General features: G+C 33.2%; 1 protein-coding gene across 8 annotated transcripts in view; it reads right to left on the reverse strand.

Moving 5' to 3' along the window:
* Nav3 (neuron navigator 3) overlaps positions 1-22,208 on the reverse strand; it is a 781,792-nt gene that overhangs the window by 46,520 nt on the left and 713,064 nt on the right. For all 8 annotated transcript variants that reach the window (XM_040280283.2, XM_040280282.2, XM_040280278.2 and 5 more), the window contains 4 exons: positions 19,858-19,910; positions 14,364-14,387; positions 11,755-11,832; positions 3,427-3,510 (listed from right to left, as the gene is read on the reverse strand). In XM_040280283.2, the coding sequence (XP_040136217.2) occupies positions 3,427-3,510; positions 11,755-11,832; positions 14,364-14,387; positions 19,858-19,910 (239 nt within the window). The remainder of the gene's footprint in view (positions 1-3,426; positions 3,511-11,754; positions 11,833-14,363; positions 14,388-19,857; positions 19,911-22,208) is intronic.

Here is a 22,208-nt window from a genome sequence, read left to right on the forward strand (position 1 = left end):
ATAAATCAAACTAAATTTTGATGTAGTTTCAGGCTATAATGCCACCTGATTGCTCACATCTCTCTCTGAAGGCAAAAATCAGGATCTGAGCTGCAGCTTATCTGTTTCCTATATATAACCAAGAACATTTGGCCACCTTGGTCTTTATGTCTTTATGTGTTAGCTGCTCATCCTGCTTCCCAATACTCTCATTCTCAGGTTTATGTTATTCAATGTGATTATCATCACCTAAAATCTGATGCTTTAATTATATGTCTATCGTTATCTGCACCTTTTAGAATATAACTTCTATGTAGAATCTATACATATGTAAGAATGTATATATATATGGGCTATATGTATAGTCCATATATAGACTATAAAGTCCAAGTGGAACATTTTATACATGTACATATATATGATCATTTTCATATATAAGGAATATAAGCCTCTTGGGAAATATTGTGATCTATATAAATTTATAGCGTATGTAATTTATGAGGAATGCATTATAATAGTCCTCATGGAGTTTATATTCTAGCAGGAATCTGTATCTATAGACAGATAGAGATAGGAAATAGATTCACATCTTGAAAACCCACCCATTTGTCTGTACTGTTTAGTTCTTACACAGTAGAAATTCAATATAGTGAATGACTAAACAGACAAGCACAACTAGGAATTCCAGGAATAGAGTTTAAAAACCTGTGCTCTACAGACTTCAGACATTTTCTTGGGATTGTTGGATCACCAGAGAGCAATATACCTTTTTATCTCAGCTCCCTGAAAAAAAAATGCCTTTATTGAAATATGATTAAGTGTTATGCCCTCAGCTTTTAGAGGAATGTCTACCTGAACAGTGATTTTGGTCTTTTGTTATTCCATGACCCCAATTTAAGAAGCTTTGAAATACATTTGTCCTTGAATTCAGGGCCAAAAAGTTTGTCTTTTCAATCTAAATTATGCCATTTTGGTCAGAAAATGAGAACAAAACACATCAAGCAATCTCCCTTTGTGTCTTAGCTTCCTTGACATTCAGTTTGGTTCAGTGCTTTGTGGTGGTAATTACGAGGCTCAGGTACCTTATATACATTTATCTACTGGTTTTCATTAGATTCTGTCACTGAATTGTGTCATATCATACTGCAACTAATTTCATAGGCTTCTCAAAAGTATTTTGGAAAAAGTCAATTTATAAAGCTCAGATTAATAAACTAGCAACCAACATTACTGTGTGTAGTGTGTACAATGTGCAACTAGACAAAGTGTTGTTTTTAGTTAAAAATGGTAAAGAGCCGGGCGTGGCGGTACACGCTTGTAATCCCAGCAACTCGGGAGGCTGAGGCAGGCAGACTGGACTTCGAGCTCAAAGTCAGCAAAAGTGAGGCACTAAGCAACTCAGTGAGAGCCTGTCTCTAAATAAAATACAAAATAGAGCTGGGGATGTGGCTCAGTGGTCAAGTGCCCCTGAGTTCAGTCCTCGGTACTCCAACCAAAAAAATGGTAAAGAAAATTTCATACATTATGGTATCTTCAGCAAAAATTTCACAATTTTGGCAATGTTAGATGAAGAATGTTATACACAAAATTATAAAATTTCTTATATTATGGTGACATTTAAAAATATTCCAGTATTATTTACTGCAAATTAACATAACAATTTATATTGATAGATTCTATGAGAAAATTTACTTACAAATATAAATGAGCTGAAAATACAGGTGGGCAATGTTTCTAGTGATTTCAACTTAAAGATAGTAAGGCTTTAATGCTAACCTCATTTTCAGCAATATGCCCACCATATGCCCAAAGATGATTTTCTTTATCTTATAACTTTTAAGGCAGGAAAAAAAGAGAGAAAATTAAAGAAAGGGTATATTTCTTGATTGCCCATGGCATGTGACATAATCAGCATCTAACTAACTCTTTATGGTGATGCTACAAGGTAGTTATTATCATTCCCACCTGAAAAATGATGAATTTGAGATTCAGAAAATGTTATATAACCTTGTTCAAGATTACACAGCTTCTAAGGGACATAATCAGGATTCACACTCAGAATTACTGGTCTCCAAAATGTCAATATTCTGTTGTACTTGACTGCCCTAAAAGGCCTTGTAATCCTGTTTACTAGGTTTTTATGTTACACAGAATAGGTAGATAGATAGAGACAGACACACACAGTAAAAAAATTTATGGGATCCAAGGGAATTTTTTAGTTATTCTTCCAGGACAGTTGGACAGGGAGGGACATACTTCTCATGGGCAGGAGAAATCTATGAAATATTAGAATAAATATCAAATAAAATATTAAAATAAATTTATGAAATATTAGAATATATTAATATATTTTGCCAGTTATGCCAGACAAGGCAATTATAGGAGGTTATTGGATTTTCTCTTTTAATTGGCTGTTCATTAAGATTTTTTTTAAACTTTTGTAAACTTTAAACTTTGGTAATATATGCTATTTTTGTAAAGCTAATGTTAGACCTTACAAAAGCTAAAGACAAAATTGAATCATCCCTATGGACAAATATAAGAACAGATTCTGAAAATATCCAGATTTTTTTAGGTTGGGAATCTCTTTGAGAATTAGAAAGCACTGTGGGCACCTGCTCATATTAAATACATATGCATTTTTCATAAAAATTTCCATAAATTTCAGAGGCTGCACCTAACTCTCTCTGACAATAAATCCAAAGAGGTAAGGGCTCTTGATTAACAGCAGGGAAGAAAGTTAACTGGTCTCTTAGGAAAAGTGACTAGACCCTTGGCAGCATGGGCCCTTTTAATAGATCTGCCTTTGTGAACTAAATTCTGTTCCTTTCTTTTCAGTATTTCTTCTTCGATGCCATATGATCTTTTGCATTTATTTTAAAGCTTTAAACATAACTGAAATAACATTACTCAAAGGCAGGATCATTAGATGCTAACTAATACTTAAGACTCCCAAACTGCACAGTATTGTTCCTGTATCATAGATGCTATAACTTATAAGTTCCTTATGTTATAGTCCATACACTTTTCCTATATATCTCTCCTGGGCATCTCAGCCTCTAGATAAGGTTTATTAATGGGCTTGTATACCATGCATTTGTACTCTTATCAGAGTGCAATTCTTGTCAAACACATTACAATTTGCTCCTTGAATATTCAAAATCTCTCTTATACAACTGTTTCTCTTTCTTAACCTTTGGTTTTCTTTTAATAGCTCTAGTGAGAAGCAAAAGAGACTTCAAAGAAAGAACTTTGTGTGTATTTGTGTGATGTGTTCCAATATGGATTCATTTGATCATGTTTTTAATTTTAATTAAAATCTGAAAAATAAAGTTATTATCTTTTCTTTGTTCTAATTTAGTACAGAGTGGATGCTCTGTGGCATTATAAGCATCCTATGAACATTCTCTGAAATGTGCTTCCCTCCATGGCAATTCCTGAACATACCTTTTGTTCCGCTGTCATGGTTAGACTTTGCAATCGGCCAGTCATATTCCCTAAACTCTTTTCAAAAGCTGCTACGAGGTGAGCCTGTGAACATAATGGAAGAAACACCGTTAAAATGTCAGGATCTCATGTGGATAGATGAAAACCCTTCATTTTACAAAACGCTTATTTTCAGATGTTCTCACTCTTTAAATACTAGGACTGTCATAGTTAGCTCACAATGGTGATTCTCCTTTTACATAAATCTTCATTTTATTTTTTTTCATCTCTAAACTTTGGCTTCTTAAAAATCAGTGTACCAGTCTCTTGACATTTAATATGAGTTCAATTTCTGAAAGTGGATGATATTTTGCAAATAATCACACCTTCTGGCTTGCACATCGTGCAGGGATTTGACACCCAAAATACTGAATAAAGTTCTGAGCTGCCAAGTTTTTAGAAAGAAAGCCCAAAAGGAGGTCACTGAAACAGGCAATGGACAAATGTTCCTCATTTTTAGACTTCCATGATGACCTTTGAAGATATTGTTAGCTCCTCTATTGTAACGATGCTCTCCTTCAACTGTCAGACAGCTGCTGACAGCTATAACATTATCTTTCCTCTTTTTCTACTTACAAAGAATTGAATTGAAGAGTTGTCTTCACTTTCCAAACTCTTTAATAAAAGAGCTTTTCTTTCTCCTTTTTATTCCCTTCAACTAAGGAAGCACAGGTAGGCCATCCAGAAATAATAGTCACTGATATTTTATTTAGCATTAAGCTTTTGTGGACGGTGGTTTTATTTTAAATCTCAGAGAATTATACATATTGTAGTAGATAACATAACTCCTATGATTAAGAAGAATTTGGCAGTCTTACTGCAGCCCCAGATTGACATACCATTACGCAATAGTTCCAGCCCAGAATACTGAGCACGAAGAGGTGGGTCAGTCTCTCATCAGGCTGCAGGCCCATTATCTCAAACTGATAGACTTATACTACACCCCCAGAAGGACCTAAAAGTTGAATATTTTATAACCTAAGTCTATAATAAACTACATATGGGCAAAACTTGGTAGTCCTTGGCAAAAGATTGATTTTTCTAAGGGACAAAAATAAGAGGACTCCAATAGCATACATCCGTCTATAGCTGGAGGAGGGTTGAAAGCTGAGGAACCTACTTTAACATACATTATAAGACTCCTAAGAATCAGGAATCTGGAAGTTTATTCCATTATTCATAAAATAATATCCAAGTCCCTTCCATTAGCATCAAATGCAAAGATGTCTTTGTTCCTAGCTCTGAACTCATTTGGGGCTGGTTTTCTTTCCCTAATATTACAATAGGGCGGGGCGGGGGGGAACAATCTGAAGGAATACTTCTAAATTTCAATCCATCAGAATCACTCTATTCTCTAGTTCCACTATCGTCCACCTTCCTTCCACCTTCCCCTCTTCCTCACTTCCCCTCCCTTCTTCTTTCCTTCTCACTCCCTGTCTCTGTTTCTCCCCTGACATGTGGATCTATACTTCATTCACACACACACACACACACACACACACACACACACACACACACACACGCCAGAAACAAAAATAAATCAAAAATCAACCATGGAGAATTATACACCAAAGTTTGTTAATAGAGTTAATTAGACAAATGAGACTCTAAAAAAGGAATCTTTCTTTGCAGTTTAAAATATTTTCAATGACACAGAATGGTAGTTTTTGTGTGCTCTGAAATTAGCATAAGGTTATGTTATATTTTTGCTTACATTTTAACTTTTTTTAATTGTGAAAAATTCTTCCATAAAAATGAACCCCCCAAAATGTACAGTTTGCTGATTTAATCAGATACTCATCAACTAAATCAAGGACAGGGCGTTCAAGACCCTAGACACACGCTTTGCTCCTTCCCCTTTGTGGGGAAGGCAACTGCTATTTTAACATCTATGTTAATTATTTTCTTGCTTTGCTTGACAAAGTTTACACTTTTTTCCTTCTTAAGTGCTATGTTTTTGCCTTCTTAAACAAAGGATTGTAAACCCTTGAATGTATACAATTGAAGAAAACGACTTTTCCCTTTGTTCATATTTTATTGAGCGGTACTGGGGTCTGAACTAGATAGAACAAGATATATTCCAAGTGTGTATAATTATGTCAAAATGTATTCTACTGTCATGTATAACTAAAAAGAAACAATAAAAATAAACAATATGCTATATAAATCATATTGTTTAAATTTTGTAGATATAAGGGCAAAATATTTAACATTAGAATATCAGTTTCTAATTTTTGTAGAATTGCTTTTCACTAATTGTTCCCAAAAAAACCCTTATCACTGGTTATTAAAGAACATGTTAAATTAAGTCATGATATTTTTATTGAAAGGAATGTTAAAATTATATTAATGAAATATTGTTTTATATTTATGTCACCTTGGCTTAATTTGTTAGATTAACTTTGTTATTTTGGAAGTAACTACCATTCCATTTCTCACTAGCTGTGGTAAATAGTAAAAGAATAAAACAGGTAAATGAGAAGATTTTTCCTACCAATAATGATCTTTATCACTTTAATGAGAAGAAACTAGAAAGCAAAGCTGACTGAACTGGAGGATAATGTGGCTAAAACACTTTCATAGAATGACTTTTTCAAAAATGTTTGATTTTCAGGGATTTTCATTATAATTTAGTTGGCTCTAAACTTTGCTTTTTAGCAGCTGCATCATTTTCAAGTCAGGGTAAACTGTATGAATATGGTGATGAACATTCCCTGAGTTGGGTTAGATGAAGTCTGTCAAGGCAAGAAAATAGACGAGACTATTCGCTAATACATACAGGATCACACAATAGAAGCCGAATAGATATTCAAAGGAAATTACTGTGATGATAAACAGTGAGATGAAATACATAATACCTACACTGCATTTGTTCACACATAAAGAAGTGACATTTCATCAGCCAAATAAAAAATACTCCATCCATAAATTTCTATCAGGATATATTTATATACACACATATATACAGATACATAACAACTTGTATTTGAAAATTAATAACTGTACCAAGGCTGGACATGGTGGCACATGCCTGTAATCCCAGTAGCTCAGGAGGCTGAGACAGGAGGATCACAAGTTTGAGGCCTCAGCAATTTAGTGAGACCCTAAGCAACTTAGTGAGACCCTGTCTCAAAATAAAAAATAAAAAAAGGGGTAGGGATATAGTTCAGTGGTAAGGCACTTCTGGGTTAAAACTAGTACTACTACTACTACTACTACTACTACTACTACTACTACTACTAACAATAATAATAAAATAATTGAACCAAGAATGATCTGAAACATAAATAAGATTTAATATTTCTTTTTGTCTATACAGAATTATCCCTTATGTCTTCATTACTGTTAACATTTGCAAAATATTTTCAGTTAGAAGAACTGCAGAAAAGCAAGAGGCACTGTCAGATTATATAAAAATATTAAATAGAGCAAATAAGTGGGACACACTTTCAAAGAAAATAATACCCAAGAGGATTTGGTTAAAAGACTTATTTGCTGAAAAGCAAAAAAAAAAAGTACCTCTGGTTTTGTTACATATTCATTCAGTAATGTCTTTGAAAAATTGAAGTAATAACTAGTCTGAGTTCCCATTTCCAAATTATCTAATGGCTAAGATTTAGAAAGAAAATATACTGGAAAGCAAACAAATATATCCACCTGACTTAGCTGCAAGCAGGTGTGGGCTAGAGGCCTGGAAAACCTGGGTAATGGTGTGATGAGACCATGTGCATATGCAGTGTGAGGCTCCTGTTTTCCTCTATTTATTGGGGAGCAGGTATTGACCCAGAGATGGACAGGCAACAGCATTTGCCAATACATCCTCCCTCCATCTTTTCCAAAGATCTACCAGTACAATCAGCTTTATATACCAGTCTTTGGTGGTTTTAAGCAACTCTTTCCAGAGCAACTGGAGGAGGGAAACCTTACTGGTTCAGAGGCTCTGCTCTGCCAAAGAAGAAGTGAGCTGACTGGTTACCTTTGACCTGCCACTAGTCCTTTTAGCAAAAAGAGAGAAAAGCATCTCAGCAGAGAAGTACATTTCAAATTTAAAAATTAGAACATTCTTATGTGGACTTCAAATAAACATAGTCATACTGGGTTCAAGCTTGGGACATAACAATTACAAAAATATGCCTAATTAAGGAAAATCATTAAGTCTTAACAAAGTATTCATGTACTGAATAAAAAGGAATACCCAGATACTTAGAATAATTATTAAATTGAAAAAAACATGGTTAATGATATCTTCCACACAAACTCATTGAAATCTGTCCTTAGAAATTAGACTGACTGTATTTCTGAAAAACAAATCTTACCATGTTCCTATTTAACCAAGATATAAAGTTTACTTCTAATCTGAACAAATTAGTAAATAAAGACTTGTTCAGGTAACTCAGTTGGTAGAGTGTCAGATTCTTAAAGACATATCTCTACCTCCAAATAGAAATTGTAAATTAATGAAATAAAATCCTAGAGCTAGGGCTATAGTTCAATGGTAAAAGCACTTGTTTAGCATGTGTAAGAACCTAGATTCAAACTTCAACATCACAAAAACAAAACAAAACAAAAAAATACACTTGATTTACCATGAAGAAATCATACAAGATTATTTTATTCAGTACCTATGATTAATTTACTTTTGGTATGTGTATGTTAAAATATGTGTATATAATACATACATCAACAGACATTAACTCAGATTAAATGAAAAAATATCTGAATGAAATTTAAATAGTATTCCTTTGAACTGAAGAAAAATCAAGTATTAACTAAATTCTTTGATGGTTCATGTGGTCTGGGAAATCTAAAGTGACATCATAAGTCAAATGTTAAAATGAATAAATGAGTTCAGATGATTTGTAGTTTATATGTGCCTTGCGAGTCATTCAAATTCTGGAATATGTAAAAGAGAATTATTCCCCTAAAAACACATGTACATAAATGACTCCATCACTTGTAGTTCTAATGATACTATTTTTAAAAATGTTCAAAATAGTAGTGTCATTAAAATTGTTTTACAATTATTCACGTGTCCATTTACATGTCATCAATATTGAGTATAAAATTGAAGATGGTGTGCATCTTCACTACCTGAACCCTTTGACATTTTAATAATGTCAGCAAATAAATTTTTTTGATGGGGAAAAGCTTTAACAATCCATATCACAACCAAATAAATGAGTAGTAATTGGTAGAATAAGATTAAAAGTCCTAGGAAACTAAAAACTAGGTAACCATATAAACAAATTCCAAAAATGTTGTAGATCTTTGGGTACTTAACTGTTTAAATTTGAAATAGATGTGCATTCACAAGAAGTTGCCAAGATGGTACAGTGATCTCTTCTCTACCCTTCATCCAGTTTCCCCAAATGGTTACATCTCACATATTATAATTTTAAAATCATGAAATCCATATTGGTATAAATGCTGATTCTCACACTTGGATTCAAAAAATCACAACCTCAATTAAAGCACAAAACTATTCCATCACCACAAAGATCTCCTTGCTATCTCCCTCTCCCAACCCTGGCAATCACTAATATCTTCTCCATTTCTACAATCGTCATTCCTGGAATTTTATATAAATGGAATCATACAGTATGCAACCTTTTGAAATTGTTTTTTTTTTTCCCACTCATTATGTCCTTGAGCGCCAACCGAATGTTACCTGTATCAGAGGTTCATTTCTGTGGATTGTTGAGTAGTATTCTATGGTAAGGTTGGATCAGTTTTTCCACTGATCAATTGAAGGATAATTTCATTTGTTCCCTATTTTTTTTTGCTATTAAAAATAAAGTTGCTATGTACATGTACAGCTTTTTTGTGTCTATTTGAAGTAATTTGAGAAGATTCCTAAGTATATTACAATGTTTAAAAAGGGGGCATAATAATAGGATATTAATTAGGCTCCTATCTGTGTGCACAAATTATTATAGCTATAAATTGGGGGGAACTGGGAATTTTTTAAGGCTGATACTTAAAATATATGTGTGTGTGTGTGTGTGTGTTTTAGTTGTACATGGACACAATACCTTTATTTCATCTATTTATTTTTATGTGGTGCTGAGGATTGAACCCAGCGCCTTGCACTTGCTAGGTGAGAGCTCTACCACTGAGCCACAACTCCAACCCCAAGACTAGTACATTTTAAGCTAGCTTGAAGACAAGCATAAAATCATTCTTTGGTACTGCTTCCTCTAATTCTGTTCTTTATTTTTATTTTTTCATTATTATCCCCTTAGAAAGATATTATAGATTTTTTCCCCCCTACTTGCTCACTCTTGTCATGACATTTTAACAGCACAGGTGTTCTAGGTATCCATTTATATATCATAAGTATATCTGTGTTTTACACATGAAGAGAGTCAGAGTTTTTCAATCCTAAGAACCACATTTCCCTTTTTGGTGGTCAATGCCCATCAGAGAATGCATCTTCCAAGGTCATGAAAACTTATCAGTAAAAATGGTGTGATGTGAACAAGTACAGAGGGGGTAGGTAGCCAGTGGCTGGCACCTTTCTAAAGGTTTTGTTACCTTTCCAAACCATGACCAAGAAGAGTTGGCCATCACAACTGTGCCTCCATGTTAGAATGTGGTTCCCACTGTGTGCACATGCTTTGGTAAGTGCATGTTGTATGTGTGTACACAGGGGGAAAAATTGAAAAATGACTAAAGGGTACACGAGAAATCAATAACCACAGTGAGAATGGCTTCTCAGAGGGAAACTGAACACATATTTCTCACAAAGTGCTCTTTTAGTTTCATTTTTTTCCTTTTAATAATGTGCATATTACTTTTTAAATGGAAGACTCTCAGTTTATATTCCATTATGTTTTGCAGCCATATCATTGCAATATATGAATTCTACACTGAGGCCCACCAAGAAACATTTACAAAATACCATAAGGCCCTGAGTATTTGCTTGTGATGGCTGCAAGTGTTTTGACAATCTAATGGACAGGGCCAGTCACTGTCCTTCCTCACTGCAGTGAACAAAAGCTCTGGGTGATTCTGGCATTTACATGTACAAATTCAGTAACCTACATAGGAATGTTTGATACCACTATCATGTAACCTATAATATAAAGCTTACAGTTGTCTTGCAACTATCTCTTTGAGAGTTATTCTTAAAAACAAAATATTGTTTAAATTATATTCTTATCTTCTAATAATGTCAAAAAGTTCCCTAAAAATCTGCTTTTTTTTTTAGAAATCCCCTAATAACACCAATAAAAATAATTGAATCCCCAAATTCACATGATTCTCCAGAAATTGAAAAAATAAATTCAATTCATATATCATGCTAAAACGAATACACTGTGATTGAAATGACATTTCCTTTAGAATTTATTTTACAAAAATAATTTCTATCCTCAAAATGTTTCTTATTAAAGCACCTGCTGGATTTTGATGTCGTGCTTTGTTAAGGAAACAGAAAGTCTCCATGGATGGGGCAGAGGTGGGGGGATGAGGCAGATAGCAGCTCAGAGCTCCAGAGCAGAAATGAGCAAACTAATGTAGAGGGAGGGTGGCAGGACATACGGCAAAATGGCAGGAGCTCCCCTACCCCTCGCTGTTGTTCCCAACACTACCATTCCCTAGGACTGGGCACAATGCCATATGTTCCCCTTTATTATTCTGCGGCTACTCTGAGCACTCTCTGGCACATGGAAATACATTCAATAAATGTTAATATAATTGACAGTCTTCACTGTCATCATTTTTGCCATTCTAAGCTGCTTGGCTGCCAGTAGAAATGTATCCTTTTGTACCACCATGAGAAGGCTGCCAAGGTTTTTCAAGACAACTATATCTCATGTGCAGTGTAGCTAAGCTATCCATCTTCAGATCTAATTTATTTTTTTTTTAGAATTAATTGAATGCTTAACTAATTGTTCAATAAATGCAACTGAAGGGGGGCAGGGAATAGGAATATTGCATCTTCCTAAGTCAAACACTAACAACCCTTAGTATATTAAGGTTTGAGAGGAACCTATGAATGGGGAGTAACAAAAATATGAAACAAGAAATGACCTTTACAACTGATACCACTGTTAGAAATCTTATGGGGAACAAAATTTTAATCACATTGGGAATCTCCCTCTACGTGAATTTACATTTTATTACTTTGTGGACAGAAAAATTTAATTTTATATGAGTCCCACTATTCAGTACCTTGCATCTGTGTGATTTTTGGATGCTTAAAATTTGCAAGTGTGTTAGCAGACCTACTCCATTTTGTTATAATCAATTCTGGGGTGATATATTTAAAAATCAAAAGTGACTTACATTTGCTGAAAGTTGAGATGTCAGGGTAGCAACTTTTTCTTGAGATGCAACCAGCTCTCTCCGTAGTTTATGAATTTGCTAAATGGAACAAAAAAATAATTCAATATGTTAGTGGATTGTTACTTAAAACTAAAAATTCTATCCAAGGAGGCAAATACTATATTAACTCATTTAACCACAACTGTATTAGTACTAATTCCTAAAACTATGAACACCATCTATCCAATAACTATAAAATGTCAGGAGCAAACTGGGACTCAAATATGCAATCAAAGGATGTTTACTTCTTCCACTTGCAACCCTGCAGGACTCAAGATGCAGTCTACTTTCTCCATGGATATTTTTTCCCTCCTGAAAAATTTTGATAATAAAATTCAGGTAGAAATTTTTAAAATTAAATATGCATCTTTTTTTTTAGCAAAAGATAATGTTATTTTTCTGAAAATCTCAGGGATTTTTCTGTGTGCGTACATTTTTATTTTCTAAGGGTTGGCAAGTTCTCAAAAGCTGTAGAATAGTAGTAACTGAAGGTTGGGTTTAATTCAACATTTAATGAGTCCACATTTAAAAATAATTTTATGGGATGGAGTTATAATGATTTACAGAGAAGCTTTCTAAAATATTTACTATATTGCCTTTTATTTAATGAGGTATTATTAAATCCTAGCAGAAATGCTTTATAGATATCTGCAGCTTCAAAATAAGAGGGAAATGACTAGTATCACACAACTAAATAGATGAACCAACAAACTAAATATTCTAAAATGTTTTCCTTTTTATTTAACAATTTAACAAAACTGATATAAAGGATGATGGAAAGCATATCATATCATATTTAAAATCTTTATAAGTATTTTTGGCAGTCTAATCAAAATATCTCATGTTGCCAGGAAATTTGAAGAGTGATTATTAAGGCAAAACATTTTGACCATATAAACTAGGTCCTGAAAGTCTATTTCTGGCCTCAAGAGAATTCAGCTACTTACGATGCCAAACATACTACTGTGATGTTTCTCATTTCTTAAAATATAAGTTCCCTATTGTTAGAACTGGGCTTTTGGAATGCTGTCTCAGTTTAAAAGAACATTCTGGACATTGTTCATTAAGTGTCCTTCTCCCCCCCACCCCAACCCTGCTCTCCCCCAAACAAAAGATTTTGTGAAAAATAAATAGTGGTCAATATTTAAAGTCTCTAAACAAGGAAAAAAGAAAGAAAGAAAGAAAGAAAGAAAGAGAGAGAGAGAGAGAGAGAGAGAGAGAGAGAGAGAAGAAGAAGAAGGAGGAGGAGGAGGAGGAGGAGGAGGAGGAGGAGGAGGAGGAAGGGAGGGAGGGAGGAATGGAGGGAGGGAGGGAGGGAGGGAGGGAGATCTCTTCACTGGAAGCAGAGACTCCATTTTATTTGCATTTTTACAAAGGAGCTACACCCCAGATGTACATGATGATGACTATAAATAGTTTCAGAAAGCAGAACATCTCATATTTTCAGATCAATACAGACTGAAAGGCTTTCTCAAATTAATAGTCTATTATCATTATATGATTCCAATTCCTTTAAGATATAACTCAGGAAACTGTAATTTAAATGATATTTTCCCAAACATATGACCCAATATAGTGCCTAAGCAATAAATACAGAATGGCCTAACCAGCACCAAGGCAAATAGATGCAGCATTTCTATATCCCAGTAGCTATGTAATAATAACATTAGAAACACTGCCACGTCCACATGATGGAAAGAAAACAGTTTAGGTTTTTAAACATCAAATTCACTCTTTGGTCTAGAGGTTGTAAAAATGAATTGTATAATCAATAGTTTTTCAGTATTTCGGACATAGCAAAATGCTTCTTTAAGAGTTCATGAAACAGGACTTCAAAGGAAAGACATTCCATTACAAAGCCTGATGCCCAGACATTTATTTTATTTTCTCTGTGGTGTGATTGCTTCAATGCAAACCTATCAAAAAATTATCACCTCACCTTGAATAAAGTCCTAATTAAACTCTTTCTGCTCTCCTTAGGCAACATTCATACAGAAGTTAAGAAAAAGAATGTTTTTCCAGGTTGCTTTGTACTTTGATTTGTACATGACTGCAACCAAGTATGCATTTGTGAAATTTGATTAGAATAATATACTACCCTAGATATAAAATAGTGAAAAGAGGGAGTATAGTCAATGCACAAAATAGTTAGGCTGGGATGTGAGTGTCTGTTTCAGGGAGGACTGCTGCCTCAGACTCAGTGTGTCCATTAATCCAGGCAGATGGTCTCACAGACAGTTTGGGGTCAGGAGAGAGACTAATCAAATATTTTACAAATTCATTCATTCATCCATGATTTAATGAGCATCTACTAATAAAGACAACTTATTGATTAATGAGCTAAGATTAAATCTAGAACATGAGAGGGAAATCTGCTTCTAAACATTTCATTTTTATTTCTTTTTAAGAGGTAATAGCTAAGACCATTCCCAGCTAGCTGGCTGGCTTTTCTGTCTCTCTGTAGTTATGTTATTGTATCACAGAGCCCTCTAGTGGCAACAACACTCATTTCATCATAAACAGAAATGGTCAAACACAAAAATGTTCAAGTTGTTTTTTTTTTTTTTTACCTCTGAATGAGCCTTTTCTTCAGCCTGCAAAAGATATAAGAAAAACAAATTTAACAATAAAGTTAGTGTCAATTCATTTCACATGAGCAAATGAATAAAAAATTACTGTGCATTTAAAATGTCTTTATGATCTAATGTAAGATCAAGTAAAACACATTCAATGATTCAATTAATGAGTAAGAACAGAATACTATAAGACTTAAAATGAATATTCCTTTATATGTAATATGAGTTATTTAAAAATGTAGATAATTTAACCCTTGGATTTGTAATGTGCCTTGAAAGAAAGGATAGAATTAAAAAATGCTAAGATTTATACCAAAAACAACAGAAATGAAATAATTATACTCTAAAAAATTATAAAAAATTATACTCTAAAAAAGATAGGCACAGAGGCTGGGGTTGTGGCTCAGCAGCAGAGCATGTGCGAGGCTCCGGATTTGATCCTCAGCACCACACACACACACACACACACACACACACACACACACACACTAAATAAATAAATAAAATAAAGGTATTATGTTCAACTACAACTAAAAAAAAATTTAAAAAGATGGGTACATATAAAAATGTAATATTGTTTTTTTCATACATATTTTAAAAAATGGACTCCATTAAATTATACAGAGCCTTAGCAAAGATTTAGGAATAAGAATTTTGTTCTGTGACTTATAGATCATAAAGAATGTCAAATAATGTTGGGGGAAAATGCTGACCTCTACTGATAATCACAGCAAATAAAGGTTATTCATTTCTATTTTTTATTTTCCCTAATAATCCTTAATTAAACTTATTGGCTGCAAGTCATCAAGACATTAAAACATTCAGTAATGAGTGGCAATAAAAGTGTCTTTGGTTATGCTTCTGTAGGAACTTGCAGGGTGTTTTTGATCTCAGTACAGAAAATTCCTAGCTCTGCTTTTTCCCCCCTTCATGCTGGGCTGCAAAATACCAGAAAATGAGTTATGTGCACCATTACATTGGTAAAGCTTTCTCATTCTAGAAAAGGCTGGAGAATGCATAATATCCCTGAACAGTAAGTTTGTCCATTACTGTAAGCAGAAACAAAGCTGAAAAATAATTTCTTAGCTACTATTTCTATTTTTGGAATATTTCCTGATTAATCAATACAAAAACATCTTAAGTTTTATTATTCTTTTCCTCCAGATAATAAAAATAAACAAAACAATAACTCTCAGGATACATTTCACGCATAAAGATCTCTTTTAACCTGAGTTTTGTCTTTCCTGCATTTTCTCCACCTTTAAAAAATTTCAAGTGATAAAATAATAAAGTGATAAAGTGGCTAACATATAGAATCATAATTGCCTTTATAAGAAAACACTGTTTGAAAAGCAAAGGTGACATAAACCTTCCTTTTACATCCCATGTTCAGCATTTTTTTTAAAGAGAGAGTGAGAGAGGAGAGAGAGAGAGAATTTTTTAATATTTATTTTTTAGTTCTCGGTGGACACAACATCTTTGTTGGTATGTGGTGCTGAGGATCGAACCCGGGCCAGACGAGCGCGCTACGGCTTGAGCCACATCCCCAGCCCCCATGTTCAGCATTTTAAGTGAAGATAGTTTTTAATTCTAATAATTTCAAGGCTTCATATACAGTTTGGTTTTGGAATTAAAATTAAGCAAGGAATCTTAATTTAAGTGTTTCATTGCTTTAAGCACACAGCACAATTTAAAACGACTTAATTTTCCCTAGTATGTTATATGTTTCTTATTAGTTTGTCTATATTGTTTTTAGGTTTGTTAGAATTATATAAAACTGGTAAAGGTTTGTAACTATCTATTTGAAGAAATAGATATATTTCATTTAAAATATAAGAAACAGATTGCAGAATCACATCAGTTACACATCCATGTTTTTGTATACGGGGTAAAAATGGGAGTTCATAACCCACTTGAATCAAATGTATGAAATATGATATGTCAAGAGCTATGTAAAAAAATAAAATATAAGAAATATGTTCATCACATTTTTTGTTAAAATACCCCAAAGTTGCATATGTTAAAAGTAAGCATAACCATTATTAATTCTACATACATTGCAGGGCATGACTTTTCTCACTATTGATTTCTCAAAGCTATCATTTTTGTTAATCCTTGCCCTCTTTCACACTCTATGGTTATTAATAGTGGGTAGGTATGACCCTCAAGTTGAAGGAATGAGCTAGAATCTTAATATTATATTTCTTTCAGTGGTTTAGGAGTGGGATTAATGATACCATGATGGAATTTGATTACTTACCACCTTTTACTGATGGTTCTGATGCAAGACTAATGTCCTTAAGGATGGTAAACAACATAAAACACCTTGCCTAAATTAAAATATATCTGTTGACTATTCTGTAAGCCATTATATGGCCTTTTATTTATCCATTCAAACTTATAGAAACATCACTTCAGTGTTATGCATGTGTTAGGTAATAGGCTAAGGAGCTATTCAAGGAATCAAACAGGATCCTTGTTCTCATGAGAAAAGTATAAATTTGAATCCAAGTACAGAATGGCTCCAGTATAATATACAGTAAATAAAAAAACTAACAGCTACAATAAAGATCTAACATAATATCAATCAAAAATCATCTTCTCATGGATCATGAATTTAAATACCTAACAGGATGGATGGATAGCTGTTTGTATGTGTGTATGTATATATACTACACACATACATACATAATAGAGAATGAAAAGAGGTTCTAAATATTTTTTTAAGAAATCACACAACCTTCCTAGGTTATCTTTTATTTTCCACTTTCTAATAGAGATATAGAAAGTGAGGAGCATTTCTCTCCTATGAATAATGCAACAGCGCAATGACATCTAGCAACCCAAACTTAGCTTGAGTGTCAAGAAGAGGAGGTGGTGGAGGTTGTGGTTTGCCTGAGAGCATGTGCCACCAACCAAGGTGACTATTAGAAACATGAAGGATGTGTTGCTAGATATTCCAGTTATTTGGAAAAGGATGTTCAAGTGTGGATTTTAGGGGGAATGTTCCAGATTTCACAGTGCTGGCTTAGATTTAAAAACAAACATAAACTCTAAAGTTTCCAAACTCCTTGGCAGATCAGATTGGGTCTGTGATTTCTAAACAGTTTGCAGAAATCCCATGGGACAGATGGAGTAGATTTGGCTGATGTTTTCAAATTTTATTTTATAGGTGTAATCCAAAGAAATTGGGCAACTTGCCTGATGTCACACAGTAGTTACTGATCCAATCAGATAAGAAGGCAAATTAATTAAATCTTTATCCAAAAACTTATGAAGGCATGAATAATAATAATTAATTGCTCTTTTATTTCATAGTTTAAAAAACACTTTCACAGATATTTTAATGCCAGTTTAATCCTAGTACATGATTGTGGGGAATGGAAAGAGAGTGACTCCTCCTTATCTGCCCCCCCAATCTGAATTGCCCTCAAATATGCATTTTTTGAATTATTTTACTATAATTAGTCAATTCAAATATGTAGGTTTCATCATTTCTAATACATTTTAAATTTCCATCATTTCCAATACAGCTAATTTAATAACTGACTAATAATATCACTTTGTCTCATAGCTTGATCATCTAACCCATTCATTCTATGCTAAACACAGGGTCTACTTCAGTTCTAAATGTTCAAATTGCTTTAACATTTAAGCTTAATAAAAATAAGTGAAAAAACCCCTACTGTCCTTAACACTTAAATGTTAGCCTATACTTATTTATAGGCTCTTTATTTTACTGTCTGTTCCTGTTCACATTATATTTTTAATACAGTACTTTTCACCAATACTTCCTAATTGTTTTTATGATTTAGACATCCTACTCCCATTTTCCTATATTTAAAAACATTTATTATTTTTCATTTTTTAACATATATTAATTTTACATAGTAATTAGTTTCAGTGTGATATTTCCACACATAAATACGTTGTGCATTGGTCTAACCAACCTCCCTTTATTCACCCTTCTTTAATTTTTGAATTTATCCCCTTTGTTCCCTATAAACTTGAACTATTCAATCTCAGTCACCAGGTTTATGTACCTATTTAAATTTAGATTAACTAAAATAAACAATACAGTTCCTCTGTCACACACACTAGACACATTTAAAATAACCAATAGCAACTCACTGCTAGTATTTTTATTATCACAGAAAATTTTAGTGGACTCTGGTCTAATTAGTGGAATGTGGACTAATGCATTATCTATTGTTCCTTAAACACATGCTCTTTTTCTTCTTTCTCAGCTTCATAAAGGAACCCACATATTGTTATTGCATTTATTTAAATTATGATTATAACTATGCTCCATCTTTTGCTGTTATATAGAGATTGAAATTATAGTGATTTAAGTCATAATACATATCATAAATGAGTAACAGTATTAGATCAACAGGAGAAATACAATCAACACATTTAATGTGTTTTTTAAATATACTTTCACATTTATTATGTCTTTATTCATTAGTCTACATATCTTCATTTATAGAACTTAATGGCAATTTTAATCATTAAAAGGAGAAATAAGAAAAATAATGACTGCATTGATGGATGATAGTGAATGTCTTTTTTAAAGCAATAAATATGCATGATTAATTTACAAATAAAAGGCTTTAACATTTAAGCCTAATGAAAATAAGTGAAAAAATCCATATTGTCCTTAACACTTAATTGCTCAGTGGGAGTCAAAGGCTACAGACTTTTGTAAACCTTTCAACACAGGATTAAGAATTACTCATAGCACTCAAGTCTCATAGAGATTTAGGAAACTGCTTTAATATCCTGCCTGTTACCTGGGCATAAAGGAAGCTTCTCATAAAATATAACTTCCTGTAGGCTTTTTTAAAGATAAAATTATATTTAATGGACAGAAAACTCATTTTGGCAAAAGTGATCTATAATTTCACACACTGGGAAAAGAATTTGAAACACTGGCTTTCCTCTTCTAAGAAACAGGTTTTTTTTTGGCTGGGGGCACAGTTCAAGGGGAAAGTGTGTGTTTCCCATGCAGGAGGACCTGGGTTGGATCCTTAGCAGCAAAAATAGTTTTTTAAAAAAATTCTTTTAAATCATACTTTAAAAAAATCTCTAGTTCTTTCAGAACAGTCTTTACAAAAAAATGAACTTAAAACAAAAAAGTTGAAAAAATACCATAGAACAATTAATTCATGAGTCAGAGAATCAAACAAAGGAAAACAAACATTATGAAAATATGATAAATCATAGTTCATGGTTTCAGGGACTCCCTGTCATACCCCAAGGGATTGTATGAAATTCAGTTTTACATCCACTAATTGATTATAATGAATCAAGTGAAAATACATACTACTGGGTCACAGAGGGACGGATGGAGTACTTGCCAGCTTAACGGGTATAGAGTGGCTTAGAGATGCCTTTATGTGGCCACACCACTTCCATGTAAATGTCAATCTACTTAATCATCTACGCATGGCACAGGCAGAGCTTTTTATTCTCACTTAATACTTACTGTAGAGTAAAGAGAAGAAGTGCTGGAAACCAATGATAATGAAGAGCCATGAACTAGAGAAAACAAGAACAACAGAATTAAAATACTCATGTCTACTCATAAACCCTAGGCCTTAACTAAAAAAGTAAAGAACAGGTGGCTAGGGAAATAACATTAATAGCTAGCTGTAAGATTCTGAGAATAAGTTTGTATATGATTTGGATCTAAAATATTCCCCTATGAGTTTGTATGTTAGGCAATATAATAATCCTCAGAGATGAAAAAATGAGATTATGAGAGCTATAATTTTCAGTAGATTAAGCCCCTTAGTGCATTACTAATCTGAATGGACCACTGGGTGGTAATTGTAGGCAAGTAGGGCTTGGTTGGAGGAAGTAGGTCACTGAGGACATGACCTTGTATCTGTCTCTGGCTCCTTCCTGCCCCACACTCTGCTTCCTGGCTGTCATGATCTGAGAAGCTTTCCTCCATCATGCCCTTCTGCTTGCCTTAGGTTCAGAGCAATGGGGTTGGCTGATTATGGACCGAATCTTTGAAACTGTGAGCCCATAAGTTATTGTCAGGCAGTTTGGTCACAGTGTGAAAAACAGACCAACATATGTAATGATTTTTTGGAGATCAAGATGTTGAGACATGAAAAGATCCCATACTCTTCCCTAAAGTATCTCATTCACCAATTTATAGATAGAAGTTGACAAACTTGAGCATTAAAAGCATGTTTTATACAATATGAAAAGTATAAATTCTCATATAGTAAATAGAAAATCACAAAACTAAAAAAAATTTCATAAGCTTTTAAAATTTTTAAAAATACTCTATGTTTATTCATTTAATTTCATTTTATCCAACAAAGATCCATTTTCAGAAATTTTCTTTATATACTTTCAGGTATAGAAGCATTTTTTTCCAAGTAGCTATTTCAATAATCAGTTATAATGAATTTATCTATGTTTTTTAAATTTAGAATAATGGTTTCTTTAAAAATTTTAGTTATATATAAATACTTCTTATTTTAAGGTGGTATCTCATAAAAAAAAGAATGGAAATTATTTGCTGTTTTTCATTTATAAAAATGCCATCTTAAACAATCAAATCTACTTTTGTCTTTTGTACTTCCAATGTATTAAATCCAAAAGGTGGATAAAATTGAACTTAATATGATTTGCAAAAATCCCCTTTTTTATGATGGGATATAATGTAGTTATTTCTTCTAACTTATTTCTTAAATAAACACTAGTTGAGCACACACAGTGTGACAGGCCCTTGCTAGATCTTGGGACTACAAAATGAATACGAAACAATGATAGGTGCCCCAACAGAATTAGAAAGAAAACATTAAAAATAATCACAACAGAGCAACATAAGTGTTATTACTATCAATGCTTTGGTACTATAAGAATTCATAGGAAGTGAATTAAAAATATATAAGTGAGTCAAAAGAAGAATAAAGAACACCACCAGAATTCTAACTTGGGTAATATTATCATTCTATAAGATATACAAAATATTAATCTTTAAACCAATTATTCTTTTTCAAAGCACATTCTTTCAACTTCTGATTCATTTACATGACTCATTTACAAACTAAGAGTATTGGCCTGGTGTATCAGAAGGAAGATGGACGATGAGTTAGGAAATTATGCACGCATTATTTATAGGCGTGTGACCTTATAGTTTATAGCTTAGTCTCTTCATCTGTTAGCATGCACACTGGGCAAGATGTCAATAAAAAACTTCTCTTCTAGTTCAATAATTCATTAATTCTAGATCACAATCAAATAATAATAATAGTTCAGTGTCCAGTGTATGAGTATCAAAAATCCATCTCACCTACTCAAGCAGGCTTTTAGCAATTCAATTAAGCTTCCTAATGCAAGGCTGGAATTTCCCAGCATAAAAACATCATTCCATTTGTAAGTGAGGCATTCTAGGACATAAACTGTATGCTAAGCAAATTGTTTTTAAAGTATTATGAAAGGTCTATATGTGAGAGAATGACATATCAATTTCAGAGAAATAATGCCCTTACAGGTCAGATTACTTATAGTTCATCTACTACACAATGGAACCAGCTGATTCACCAAGGTATATATAATTCACTGTTTGCCACAGTGAACTCAGTAGTTTGGTTAATATCCTAAAAGGTAGATGTAAATATTGTAAATATTGTTAACTGATTTAGTGCCAGCATATTAAATGTACAATGATGACCTGAAAAAATATAAGACAATTCTCTTAACTGCCTAAAACTTTAGTCAGAAGATGTTTTAAGTAAGAAATTCCCTGGGACAGAATTACAGAAGCAGAAATTAGGACTAATGAAGTTAAGAAACTTGCCCAAATTCGGACAG

Source organism: Ictidomys tridecemlineatus, chromosome 6 (assembly GCF_052094955.1).
Source record: "Ictidomys tridecemlineatus isolate mIctTri1 chromosome 6, mIctTri1.hap1, whole genome shotgun sequence".
NCBI classification, from domain to species: Eukaryota; Metazoa; Chordata; class Mammalia; order Rodentia; family Sciuridae; genus Ictidomys; species Ictidomys tridecemlineatus.